Source organism: Macaca nemestrina, chromosome 8, assembly GCF_043159975.1.
Source record: "Macaca nemestrina isolate mMacNem1 chromosome 8, mMacNem.hap1, whole genome shotgun sequence".
Taxonomy (NCBI): Eukaryota; Metazoa; Chordata; class Mammalia; order Primates; family Cercopithecidae; genus Macaca; species Macaca nemestrina.
The window spans coordinates 4737939-4752560 of record NC_092132.1 but is presented as its reverse complement, the minus strand read 5'-3'; the positions used below and the strand labels follow the sequence as shown (position 1 = coordinate 4752560).

General features: G+C 50.3%; 1 protein-coding gene across 2 annotated transcripts in view; it reads right to left on the bottom strand.

Annotated features, from left to right (window-relative positions):
* Positions 1 to 14622, bottom strand: part of LOC105488387 (argonaute RISC catalytic component 2) — a 119274-nt gene that overhangs the window by 67314 nt on the left and 37338 nt on the right. For both annotated transcript variants that reach the window (XM_071067764.1, XM_011752382.3), the window contains exon 2: positions 1081 to 1276. In XM_071067764.1, coding sequence (XP_070923865.1) covers positions 1081 to 1276 — 196 coding nt within the window. The remainder of the gene's footprint in view (positions 1 to 1080; positions 1277 to 14622) is intronic.

Below are 14622 nucleotides of genomic sequence, written 5' to 3'. Positions count from 1 at the left end.
AAAAAAAAAAAAAAAACAGGCAAAATACTTCAACACTTTGCTGGAAATAATATATCACTTTATCGATGAAAATAATATATAAACACACGGAAAGACGCTCAGCTCATCAGTTACCAGAGAAATGAAAATTAACCACAATGAGAAACCACTGTCCACCCACCGAAACACACAAAAAACGCCTGACCACACCGGGCGCTGGTGGGGGTGGGTGGCCTCAGAAACGCTCAGCGGAGCTGATGGGAGGAAAACGGATGGGAACATGGGAACACCATTTATTTGACAGGTTCACATGCAGCTAAACGCACACCTACCCTTCGACCCAGCAATTCTACTCCTAGGTACTTATCTAAGAGAGATGAAAACACCTCCATAAAAAGAACTTCAACAAGAATGTTCACACCAGCCTTATTCATAATGGCCACAGCCTAGACTGCCCATGTGTTTAAAAGGAAGATGAAAAACAGACTATGAAATAGGCAATAGAGTATTCTTTAGCAATAAAAATAAGCTACGAATACACACAATGGCGCAGGTGGGTCTCATAAATTCTGCTGAGTAAAAGCAGTCGGGATTGAGGCTGTGTCACTAGACAGACCCAGAAACTAATCTATGTGACACAGAGCAGAACACTGTGACTTTAGGGGCTGGGGTAACTGGAAGAGGGTATGAGGCAACTTTCTAGGGTGATCGGTATATGTATATTTGTCAAAATTCTTCGAGTTGTACATTTACGATGAGTGTATTTCACTATCCTGAAACTGTGTCTCAATACAAAAACTTTATATATATTTTTAAAATATATTTATATATAGTTATATATTTTATATATTCATATATTTTTATATATTTTATATATTTTTATATATTTATATATTTTATATATATATATATATATTTTTTTTTTTTCCCCCCAATCCATAGGTTTGACTCTGAAAAACTGTTTTTGAAAAACAAATGCAGCTGAAATGTTCTGGAAAAAAGCCAGGTGGGTCTGCTGAGAATTTCAGAGTTGATTAGTTTAAATGCCATGTCTGTCTGCACAGACCACTTACACAGGTCATGAAGGATGAAACGTAATACCTGTTAACTCTCCTTGGGCACTTCTCTGGCTTGATATCCAATTCATAGTGATAGATGTCAATTTTGGGGATGTCCATTTCGAAGAAATTGGCCTGTAATTTGATTGTTCTCCCGGAGGTCCCAAAGTCGGGTCTAGGTGGAGGCTTGAAGGCATATCCTTGGATGGGGGGTGGCGGCGGTGCAGGAGGCGCAAGTGCTGGAATGGCAGAGAGAACACCCGTTAACAGGGGAGCAGGCTTGCTTTGTGGCCCTTCCCACCCCTCGGCCCCGAGCCACCATATGCCCCCCTCTGCTGTTTCCATTCATGTCCAGGCCAATATCGCATTCCACAGAGGAGGCGTCTCAACATTAAGCCAATAATTTACCTAAAATGTATCATAACAAGTCATCGGTGATCAAACGTGCTATGTCCATTTCTGTTATTTCTTCCCGTCTCAGACACTGGACAGATGAGGCAGCGTGAATTACCAGCAAGGGAGACAAGGCAAAGAGCCTGAAAGTGTCAAGGTGGTGCCCTTCCCTCCTTGCTCTTTAAACCATTCATTTACTCAGGAAATGCTTTTTATCACCCATAAGCAGCAGAAACTACATCCCAACTCAAGTTTTCAGTGGCTCCATATTAGTAAAGTTCAAAATGTAGATTTAGAAAAATAAACATTTTTCAATAAAAGAATCCTTTCAATTTTCACTCAAATGTCTGTTTAAAAAAAGACATCCCTTTTCCATTTAAAACAAATCACATGTACTTCAATCCCTACTGACATTCACCAGAAAGAAAAAGGACTCTACTAAAAATAATATGAGCTGTTCTTACTGTATTTCTGACCTAGAAAAACTCAGAGACTCCTTGAATTATTATTTTTTTAAATTTCGTTTCCTATGAGAAAACGAACACGCTTTCAAGGTGATGAAGCTCACTGAGCTACACCATTTGGAAATGGTCATGGCAGCGTGGTCTTCCACCAAGCTGTCATGACTTCACAGATGACACATCTACAGACTTCCACGACACTCCACCCTTCAACGGCACACAGCGGGTGCCCCTGTGGGCTGGGCGCCATGCCCTGGGCCAAGGCTACAAAAATAAACCAAGTCAGGCTGGGCGCAGTGGCTCACACCTATAATCCCAGCACTCTGGGAGGCCGAGGTCAGTAGATCACCTGAGGTCAAGAGTTCGAGACCAGCCTGGCCAATATGGTGAAACTCCATCTCTACTAGAAATACAAAAATTAGCTGGGTGTGGTGCCATGTGCCTGTAATCCCAGCTACTCGGGAGGCTGAGGCAGGAGAACCGCCTGAACCTGGGAGGCAGAGGTTGCAGTGAGCCGAGATCATGCCACTGTACTCCAGCCTGGGTGACAGAGTGAGACTCCATCTTGAAACAAACAAACAAACAAACAAACAGAGTCCTCAAGCAGCGCCCATGTTGCCAGTAGGGACAGTTTCCAGGTGTCAGTCATCCACAGGATGACGTCTGATGACTTTTCATAAGCTCAGCAGCTCACCAAGATCCTTCCCAGCAAGGACCCTAACCGTGACTGGGAGTGGACATTGCAGTCCAGGTGGGCTCAGTGGAGCCAGCCACTCCCTTGAGGGAGTCTCTCCATACGCCACACTGGAGTAGAACAAAGCGCTCACCAACACGTGGCCCCATTCTCAAGTGGCTCCAACCACCCAGTGAGATGGCTCCCAGGAAACGTCTAGGACAGAGCCCAGGAATCCAGCCCCATGGCCAATCTCGATTCCAGGGCCGGGCATGCTCCTCTCAGGGAGGAGAGTCACTGTCCTTTGGTGACTCCCAGCTTACAAGGTGCTCATGCGGTTACTGAACCGAGCCTCACAACCACACCACAAAGGGGCACACTGCTGGCTGCGAGAAGGTTTGGGGCTGGAACACGAGCGACTCGTAGGTGAAGCAGGGCTGCCAGGCCAGCTCCAAACCAGGCCCCTCCCAGCGGCCCCCAAACAGAGTCCTGGCACAGACGCAGCTCGGGCCCAGGGCTCAGGCTGACCCTATTTCTCCCAAGGAGCCTCCCTCGAGACCTCCTCCTCCACAACACCTGCCGTGAGAGATGAGAAACCTGAACGCAGCCGGTGGTACTAACCCCTGTGAATAAAGGCAATGGGAAAACGCAGCGGTAATTCACAAAATGTGCAATTTCCTAAAATAGTTCTTTCTTGCTTCTAGCTTTCAATAATGAAAATACTGATATTTCACGTGAAGGCACGTGGAATATAAAATGACAAGTTAAAGATGCAAAAGTTTTTCAGGCAGAGGGCCGGGGAGGGTCCACCTTCCCGCACCTTCAAGAAGGCAACTCCACTGCCGAGGACGCCTCTGCAGGCCTGAGACCTCGGGGTGCCTGAAATCCACTGTGATCACTCACAGGGAGTCCCATGTGTAAGCTGCAGATACAAGCTGGAGGATCAAAGCCAAAGTGTGCGAGAGGAGACAGAGCAGAAGTGTGCGGACACGACCCCCATGCACGAGGAAGGAGGGGATGACTGGTTGCCCCCCCGGGCTGTGAGCCCCTGGCCCCGACAGGTGAATAATGCACCAAGGTGGGGACCAAATGTACAAGAGGCTACAAGACATGGATGGGCCATACACGCACTCGCCACATTTGACACGGATGGTTTTAAAGGGAATTCTAATACCACCTAGGGATGCGCTCTCCATGTGCTCTCTGTTGAAGAAATGAACGCCCGCGAGGAGGGGGCATCTGGGATGCCTTCACCAAGAAGATGCCACCACATTGGCATTCCCGGGGCAGGTCCTGGTTGCCGCTGCCTGCCCAACAGCCGAGTCCCAAATCCCTGGCCTGCATCCAAGACTCGACCTCACCTCCCCACTACTTCCAGGCCCACTAGGAGCAGCCATCCTCCCCCATCTCCTCCATCCTCCAAGGATGCTCCAAGGAGTAATCGAGGTTCCACCTCTCTGTGGACGCTCTCTCCGGACACCCCACGGGCACCTCCTCCCCAGGCCACAGGCGGCACGCCCCGCCACATGTCCTACCCACCAACTAACCAAACAGTCTTATTTTAAATGGGCTTCTTCCAGTTGCTTCCATAAGTGTTAGTCTTGTCTCTGCATTGAAGGTTGAAACCTTTGGAAACAGAAAGGCAAATCCTCTCATTCAGGAATCCCAGGATCCTAGCACAGTGCACCTCAGCCACACTACAGGCTCGGTTCCAGACCACCACAATGAAGCAGGTCACGCCAATGCTCTGGTGTCCCAGTGCATACAAAAGTTCTGTTTGCACTATACTGTAGTCTACTAACTGTGTAATAGCATTGTGTGTAAATAATGTACATATCTTAATTTAAAAACACTTTATTGCTTAAAAAATGCTGATCGAGACACTAAGTGAGCACACGTTATTGGAAGAATGGCACCAAAAGAGTTCCTCAGGCTGCTACAAACATTCCACTTGTGAGGGAAGGAGGGAGGGAGTAAGGAAGGGAGTGAGGCAGGGAGGGAGAGAGGGAAGGAGGAGAGGATGGAGGGAAGGAGGGAAGAAAGGAAGAAAGAAGGGAAGGAAGGAAGGAGGAAAGGAAGGAAGGAAGGAGGAAAGGAAGGAAGGAGAGAGGAAAGGAAGAAAGGAGGGAGGGAGGGAGGGAAGGGAGGAAGGAGAAAAGCACACATTCTTTGTGCAGGGCAATAAAGTAAAGTGTGCCTGTGGTTGGAAGGGACCTCAGCTGCTCCTGGGAGGGGCGATGGCTACCCAGGGCCCAGGGCTGGCAACCCCTCTGCACTTAAGGCCATACCCATTCCTTGGAGAGCGAGTTCGGAGAGCAAAGCCCGGAACCCAGCGCAGCGTCACGTACACAGCCGTGCCACGTTCACTGAATCGAGATCACTCAGCACGTTTAAGATTCCATTTTTAGAGCTGCATCTCACACAGTGAAAGGGAAACATAGTGAATGAGTAATCGGCTTCCTGTGTGAGCAATTGGGTCACGGGGAACAAAAAGTTTCAGTATACACAGCGGACGTCAGCAGAGGCGGGCAGCAGGCGAGCCTCCTGCAGGAGCAGGTGGTCCCCCGAAGAAACCCCTTTCGGAGTTGGCTCCTCCCCGACCTTTCAGGGAGGGACGTGGGGAGCAGACTCTGTGCCACCTGCCCTGAGGGCTATCTAAGTAAGGGACAGGGACGGGTGGAAAGTTGGTGCATGAAGAGTAAAGTGAAGGCCTGCCGGGATCCCCCGCAGATGTGTACCCTGAGGTCGGGGAGAGCAGCTGCAGAAATTCAAAGTCATTAAATAAATGAACAGCCTAGCTCTTGCGTGAAGCCGCTTTAGCTACTGGCGAGTGAACCCCAGGCCCAGGTCAGCACCCACAGGCTGCGCAGCTGCGGCCTGAGCTTGGGTGGCAGCCTTGCTGTGAGGCTGGCACAGGGGCCCATGGCTGTCTCCTAGGAAGCCGGCCCGGTGCTCAGCACCCATGTCTCAGGGGATGTAAACGGTTAACGATCTGCCACCCAAATGACACGCAAAGCACTTTCCGGAGCTCCGGAGTGAGTCATTATTCAAAGCCATGCTTCCCGACGGTCCTCCTAGAACTCTGCATTCATGACACTGGGCATCAACCAGAAAGTGTGCAGGCCAAAGAAAGTGAAAAAGATAGCTCAGGGCTGCTAAGCACTTCTGTGCCACACCCTGGGCCAAGTCAGGTGCGGAGCAGCCACCAAGATCCGTGCCGTCAGCTCGAGCAGCAGAACAGGACGGAGTGATGGCTCAGTGAGCACAGACCAGAGAGTACATGCTATCAAGCTGTACTCTCCTGCTAAAATCAGGACACGTGGGTGACAACTCACCTGTTGTCTACACAGGCAAGCCTCCCTTAGGGCCACGCAAGTTGACGCTAAACACAGTCACGGCAGCTTTTCTGGTGAAACGGATGGAGACGGTCTCAGAATGTGTGCTGGGAATGCAGACGGAACATCTGCTCCTGTCAGCAGCAGTGCAGACAACTGTACACTGTCTGCCGCGCCAGGCCCGGGCCACCAACGAGCCCACGGTGAGCTAGAGCCAAAGCCAAAGCCTCACCCAGCCCATGTTCACAGATACGCGTCCGGCCCAGGTGCCATGGCTGTGCAGGGATGGCTGGAGCTGGGTCCCCAGCTAATGTGTTCTACCCCCTCCCCCGGGTCTGACTCCCAAACAGGGGCAAACTGACCTCAACAGGGGCTCTGGAGCCGCCCAGGTCTGTGAGGACACACCAAAAGTCAAATGTGACAAGATGGGGAGGAAAAGGAACCCTCACGCTTTAGGGGTCCCAGGTCCCTGGCCACAGAACCCGCCCGAACACGGACACCGAGGAAGCGGAGGCACAGGTGGGGGCCCCAGGTTTCTGGCCACAGAACCCGCCTGAACACGGATGCCGAGGAAGCGGAGGCACAGACACGCCCCACAGCGGAAGGGAGTCAACAGAACCCACCTCGCCAGGGACCGGTCACCCCCTCCACAGGGGGCGCTGTTCTCGCCTCCAGCCAGAGCTCTTCAGCGAGAAGGAGGAGTACACCCTTCAGCTCTGAGCAGGAGCCATGGCATCAGTGCTCCTCAAAACCAGGGGCATCGGCCCAGGAGCCAGCTGATGCCACCGACGGGGTCTCAATGTAGCAATGGGCAGCTGGGGCACAGGCACACAGAATCCATGCCGGGGAACTCTGGCAATCGACCGGAGCCCTGGGCCCCTTCTGCCCTGGGGACAGACCCTGCTGCAGCCTCAGGACCTCATGGGTCCCCGCTTAGGCAATGGCCCCTGCCCCTCCTCCTGTGTGGGCATGGGGACACCGGGTGTGGCCACCCACCACCACTCCCTGGCTGCATCCGCACCCTGAGAAGGAGCTTTTGCCTTCACTCCCTTGGGCCCATGGGAAGGCTGGGTCGGAATGAAGCAGGGAAGGAAGCTCTGGGTGCAGCCTCAGGTGGGGGCAGCCCTCAGCGCGGGGGCAGCGGGGCTGTCCTCCAGCAGCGTTTTCGCACTTCTGTTGAGCACTTCTGTGTTCTGGGGGCGCAGTTCCTGGAAGGCTTTCGTTTCTGTTCTCCCTGAGTAGAAATTATTGGAGCATTTCCAAGCTGTCTCAGTCTAGTTCTTGGCAACACCAAAAGAATGGGCCAGGGGAGGCAACGTGAGCAGGGCAGCAGTCACCCCAAAGGCAGGGGCTATAGAAGGTGCTGGGCGAGGACAGCAGGGAGAACCCCCCAGAGAAGATAGAGTGCCGCTGTTGAGGCCGACACACGCAGCCCACGTCCCCAGATCAGACTGATGATCACCCCGAAACCACTCCCTCCCCTCTTTTGGTTTAATGAGTAATAGACTGAAAATATTTTACCCTTATTTTAGTGAGAAATACAGTGTGCACAGGAAGAGCATGACACATCCATACAGTCTAGGACTCACTATAAACAAACACCTGACTAAGCTCCCTCAGATGACTAACCATCAACATGGAATTTCCTCTACAGGGGGTTTTTAAAATAAATGTCTGTGGTTCAAAATGAAACTGCAACCACCATTATCTCTTTGAGAAACAGTCCTGAAAGCCACCCCTGTGCTCTTTACGAAGAAAACTTTTCCCCATAAATTTTGAATACATTTTCCCTCACAAGTCAAAAACATCCCCTTTGATCCACCATCTGTCTTTACTCAACAATACTAGAAATACTGCAGTAAGGCCGGGCGCGGTGGCTCACGCCTGTAATCCCAGCACTTTGGGAGGCTGAGGTGGGTGGATCACCCGAGTCAGGAGTTCGAGACCATCCTGACCAACATGGTGAAACCCCGTCTCTACTAAAAAAAACTAGCTGGGTGGGGTGGTGGGTGCCTGTAGTACCAGCTACTCGGGAGGCTGAGGCAGTAGAATGGCGTAAACCCAGGAGGCGAAGGTTGCAGTGAGCTGAGATCCAGCCACTGCACTCCAGCCTGGGCCACAGAGCGAGACTCTGTCTCAAAAAAAAAAAAAAAAAAAAAAAAAAAAAGAATGCCTTATGTGTACATTTCTCTGACTCTTCTCTGCAGCCTTTTCTGGTTTCAACTCTAGATTTCTTTCGTAATTCTGACTCTGTATCTGCCTCTCCCACTAGAATGTAGGCATTGCAACATAGTAAGGACTGTGTCTGTTTTTGTGTAACTGTTGACTGAATGAATGCACAGATGAATAAAAAAATATCTTGCTGTTACACCAACTCTTAGTAAAAATGCCTCATGGGTTTATGACTCAATCCCAACTGTTTTTAGGACAAAACCATGAGGCATTCATAGGAAGGCTATTACTCTACCTTTTACAAATAGTCTTTACCGTTTGGTTATTTTATATTTTATCCTTTTTAGTAGAGACAGGGGTCTTGCTATGTCACCCAGGCTGGTCTCAAACTCCTGGCCTCAAGTGATCCTCCCACCTTGGCCTCCCAAAGTGCTGAGATTCCAGGCATGAGCCATGGCACCCGGCCTGTTTCAACTAAGAAGCCAGCGTTTCTTTAGCATCGACATTACTCCAGTACAAGACTTCCAGCACATTCTTGTCTCTTCTCAGGTCCTCTCTCTTGGACTCATCTTCATTGCACAGCTGAGGAGCCAGGAGCTCCACGGGGTGAGGTGACAGCCAGGGCACCTGGGCTGGGGCTGTGATTTCCAGCTTGCCCCTCCGCCAACATCAGCCATCAAATCAGCTGACTGCCCTGACGCAGGTCCACGTGACATCTCTTGTACTTCAGAAAGAGTATTGTTCTCCAAACGGAATCCTTTTTTCACCCAAAACATACAAGAATCTGACCTACCTATCACATGTATGTTCCCTGAAAATACATACACCTATTATGTATCAATAAAAATAGACAATAGGCCGGGCGTGGTGGCTCACACCTGTAATCCCAGCACTTTGGGAGGCCGAGGTGGGAGGATCATGAGGTCAGGAGATCGAGACCATCCTGGCTAATACGGTGAAACCCCGTCTCTACTAAAAATACAAAAAATTAGCTGGGCGTGGTGGTGGGCACCTGTAGTCCCAGCTACTTGGGAGGCTCAGGCAGGAGAATGGCGTGAACCCGGAAGGCGGAGCTTGGGGTGAGCCGAGATCGTGCCACTGCACTCCAGCCTGGGCGACAGAGCGAGACTCTGTCTCAAAGAGAAAAAAAAATAGACAGTAACTTTTTTTTTTTTTTTTTTGAGATGGAGTCTCGGTCTGTCGCCCAGGCTGGAGTACGGTGGTGTGATCTCGGCTCACTGCAACCTCCGCCTCCTGGATTCAAGCGATTCTCCCACCTCAGCCTCCCGAGTAGCTGGGATTACAGACATGTATTACCATACCCAGCTAATGTTTGTATTTTTACTAGGGACGCGGCTTCACCATGTTGGCCAGGCTGGTCTCAAACTCTTGACTTCAAGTGATCCACCCGTCTTGGCCTCCTAAAGTGCTGGGATTACAGGCGTGAGCCACAGTGCCCGGCCGACATACACTGATCTGCCACCCTCATGCCTCACATCTGTGCTAAGCAGCTAGGAAAGTTAAAAACAAAACAAAAAAACTTTGTGCCCTTTTACAGTAACTGATTCATCCTAGATACCTAGAACATTTCTCAATACCTACATAAAATGTTTACTTCCCTTTTTAACATGTGTATTCACATTTTAAGTTCCCATAATTGAAGAAGCAATGGCCACCACCATTGTACCAGGCACAGTGAAGACACCTTCAGGCAAATCACCTCCTTTAATCCCTACCATGTGCAAGGCAGGCAGGATCCCTATCCTTACAGATGTGGTCCGAGGTGTCCGCAAGGACGCTTGACAGGCAGAGCTGGGACTCACACACAGCACTCACAGCTACCAGAGTACGCAAGCCTTGCCACCAGGCCACACTGCCTTGAACTCCTTTGATAACAGCTATGCTTAAATCAAACAAAAGGAGCTGGAGGAACCAAATGCATGACAATCCATCCTCACCAGGTTCACTCAGTTCCCTCAGTTCTGTCTGCGAGCACAGGAGCACCTGCCCACCAGTGAGGTCTGCCGGTGCCAAGCCCTGTGCTAATGGTTTCCTAAACTCTACCTCAACGCACAATGCCACTCACCCTACACTGCCTGAGCACCTCCTGCTCCTGCTCTCAGGGCGTTCATCTTCAGAAGAGGGCAGGGAGAAAACCCATCACCATCTCCCGGAATGGGCAGGGAAGCCACTGGCGGCACTCGGGTTGGCCGGAGGGGGCATGCCAGTTAAGGGGACAGGAGAGAAATAACTCAGTCGGAACAATTTTCTGAATATTTGAAGGAAAAAAATAAGGTGAGCTCCCTCTCACATCTTATTACAAAATAAATTTCAAATAGAAACTGTAAATAGGTAGTACTTTTAAATGGAACAAAAACATCCACAGAAATATTTTAAAATTTAATAACATTTTATAGTTTTGGGGTGGGAATGCTCTTTCTGGGATTACAGGCGTGAGCCACTGCGCCTGGCCCTCTTTCTTAGAACCAAAAAGAGGTTGCAAAAGATTTCTGGCTGGGCGTGGTGTCTCCCACCTGTAATCCCAGCACTCTCAGAGGCCAGGGCAGGTGGATCACTTGAGGCCGGGAGTTCGAGACTAGCCTGGGAAACATGGTGAAATCCCATCTGTCCAAACAAAAAAAAGAAAAAAAAAAGAAAATTAGCCAGTCATGGTGGCATGCATCTGCAGTCCCAGCTACTCAGGGGCGCTGAGATGGGAGGATTGTTTGAGCCTGGGGAAGTCAAGGCTGCAGTGATCCAAGATCATGCCACTGCACTCCAGCCTGGGTGACACAGTGAGACCCTGTCTCAAGGGAAAGACAAAAACTGTGTGTCGGCCGGGCGCGGTGGCTCAAGCCTGTAATCCCAGCACTTTGGGAGGCCGAGATGGGCGGATCACGAAGTCAGGAGATTGAGACCATCCTGGCTAACCCGGTGAAACCCCGTCTCTACTAAAAATATACAAAAAACTAGCCGGGCGAGGTGGCGGGCGCCTGTAGTCCCAGCTACTCGGGAGGCTGAGGCAGGAGAATGGTGTAAACCCGGGAGGCGGAGCTTGCAGTGAGCTGAGATCCGGCCACTGCACTCCAGCCTAGGCGCCAGAGTGAGACTCCGTCTCAAAAAAAAAAAAAAAAAAAACCACTGTGTGTGTGTATATATATATATACACACACGCACATATTTCTCTAATTGCATGACAAACTGGGAAACTTGTTTGACATCATAAATACACAAACCTAAAGGTATAAACCTAAATATGCAGTTTATATAAATTAATGAAATCAAAAACTCCAACAGGAAATGATGAGGGATATGACTGGATAGTGCGTATGAGAAAAAATGGCCACTCCCATCCATGTGGGAGGATTTCAAGTTTGTTTCAGAAGCCTTTTAAAATTACAAGCCTTCTGATCTAGTAACTCAGCAACTAGGCATTTGTCCTAAGGAAATACTCAGGCGTCTACACGTGAAAAGACTGAGAAGGACTGAAAGGTCCATCAGCAGAAAATGGGTTCAATGAACTGAGGAGAGTCTAGTGACACCGTGCTTCTCCATCAATTACGCGGAAAGAGTTCCATGTGTTGGTAAGTGGGGAAAAGCTTCAGAAAGGTGTTTGATGCAATCCCATCTGTCCTGTATTATACACACGTACACATTTGGTGTATGAAAGGGAAAACTTACGGAAGGATTATAAAACAAAATATTTATCGTGATTACTCCTGAGTGGTCAAGCTATAGTCTTTCTACTCTTCTCTGTGCTTCTATTTATTCATTTTATATTTTATTATTTTATGAGACAGAGTCTCACTCTGTTGCTGAGGCTGAAGTGCACTGGTGCGATCATAGGGCTCAAGCGATCCTCCTGCCCCAGCCTCCTGAATAGCTGGGACTACAGGTGTGTGCCACCATGGCAGGCTACATATATATATATATATATATTTAATATTATATTTTATATATATATATATTTTATAGAGATGGAGCCCTGCTGTGGTGTCCAGGCTGGTCTCAAACTCTTGGGTTTAAGCGATCCTCCTGCCCCAGCCTCCCAAAGTGTTGGGATTACAGGCATGAGCCACTACACCTGGCCTGTGCGTCTGTATTTTTTAAGTAAGTTTATTATATTTGTTATTCAAAACTAAATTATTCTTAAAAAATGAACAAATTCTGGGAGGAGGATGAGTGTCAGATACATCATTCTATTTTCCTCTGACATATCCCTAAGTTAAAGAAAAATAGAAGCTGGCTGGGTGCGGTGGCTCATGCTGGTAATCCCAGCACTTTGGGAGGCCAAGGCGGGCAGACCATCTGAAGTCGGGAGTTCGAGACCAGTCTGACCAATAAGGTCGGGAGTTCAAGACCAGTCTGACATGGTGAAACTCCATCTCTACTAAAAATACAAAATTAGCTGGGCATGGTGGCACATGCCTGTAATTCCAGCTACTTGGGAGGCTGAGGCAGGAGAATCGCTTGAGCCCTGGGGGTGGAGGTTGCGATGAGTCGAGATGGCACCATTGCACTCCAGCCTGGGCAACAAGAGCAAAACTCCATCTCAGAAAAAGAAAAGAAAAGAAAACAGAAGCTTAAGACGTAAGCACAGATAGTCATTTTGCCATTTAACAGATGCCCGGAGAGATTTAAAAAGTGCCCAATTCAAGATCTGCAGTGAGCCCGTTTGCCCAGCATAGTCTCACAGATGAACAAAGTGGTATTACAGGTGAGGCAGCACGTCCCGGTCACATGGAGGCTAGGAGGTAGTTGGTGGAACAGCAGGGGAGAGGCAAGTGGCCAGGGTGGGGGACGCGCCCATGTCATCGCATGGCTGCTGCGTTTTTGTGACCACTGTCTCATCCTGCGAGACACAGCCCTGTCCGGGAGAACTCCCCTGGTGCCCGCCAGCCCAGGGGGACCTGCCTGAGGGTGCCAGCCAGCCAGCCAAGGTACAGACAGGGACCCTGGCCCTAGAGTGTGTCCCACTGTTCTGCCCTGTTGCTGATGAACATGTTGTTTGAAATAGAAAACTAAAGCCACAATGTGGGTTAACATCATGGTTAAAGCGAACTCACGCTGGAATTGTATAGAAGGAAAAAACCACTCATCAGAAGAGCTGTTTCGTTCATTTATAACCACGCCCTGCACGGTGTGGGGAGGGCCTGGCCAGCTCCGGCAGGGACGTCCCCTCCCTCCTCACACTTGCTGGGCTGAATCATCTGCAGAGGTGGCAGGAAAACCGCCTCATTTACATACACCCTTTCCGGCAAGCACAGCCAGGGATTCCAATTCCCAGAGCCTCCCAGCCTCTCCAGCGCCAACGCAGCACGGCGTGGATGCAGGGTGGCGTGGGCAGCGGTGGCACAAGGTGCTCATACCCAGCTGGAGTTGAAGTCTGGCTGACATGGCTTTCTTTGACTCCATTTCTGGCAGCAGGCAGGGACACCGAAGGGGGGCTGGGCGGGGCCACCCTGGCCTCCCTGCCTGAGTGGGGGCCCTTTCCAGGGGGACGGCCTCCTGGCTTCAAGCCTGAATCTCGACGAGGGAAGAAGAAGAAATGAGCATTCAGAAATCCCAGGCCCACTCCTGTCACTTTCAGCCTGATCTACAAGATTAGCTTCTGAGGCCTTATTTAAGGGAAAAAGAATCAAGAAAAAAAAAAAAAAGACATCAAAAATGAAAAACTGCCATCTAAGTTCCGTCCCACAGGGTTACTAACACATCTTAGCCTTTCTGCTAAGAATAAATGTCTATTTTTATCAGCGAGGCAGCAAAATCCATCAACATCTCCTGTTCATCAGCTGAAACGCACACGCCCGTTCCACTCATCGCCGGGGTGTTGCGTCATCTGCCACCTGGGAGGACCAAGAGATGACCCTGCCCGCCAGGGGCCTCACAGCAGATGCCAGTGCCAGTGCCAGCGGATGCTTGGGCTGCGGGAGGCCCTGACCCTGGTGGGGCCCCATGCTGGGCTGTAGGGCGCAAGGCTCTCCTTTCTGGGTGCCAGGTTGAACACTGAGCTTACTATTGTACAAGATCTAACCCAGGAGGGTGAGAAAGGAGGGGATGATGCAGGACAGCAAGAGGGACTGGGGTCCCACAGAGCAGCTCAGCCACTGCCGGCCTTGGGGTCGGGAAACAGACACCCACACGAGTGTCCACGACCCGTATGGGAAGACGCCTGAACCCCAAGACGGTGTGTTCTGTGCTGGAGGACAACTTCCAGGGCTGCGGTCAGGTGTTCTGAAGCCACAGCACCAAAAAAAGTTCTCTTTGGCAAAGGCAGCAGGACTCAACAGGAAGCAGACGTTTGTGTTCCATTACCTGAGAAAAAGCAAATGCTGCTGACATTTCTACCCAGAGACAAGAGTTTACATCTCTCCTGCTTCGCAGCCACCTTTCCTACCAGGAGAATGCCTAGCCCTTCTTCAACCTGTGCCGGGCCTGACAGTCAGCTCCTCTGGGAGTGCCTCCATTTCCCTGTGTGTACGAGCCCACAGTGCCCTTGGACCGCCGGTCCACTCAGCCACAGCTCTTCCTCCCACTTGCCCGACAGCCCT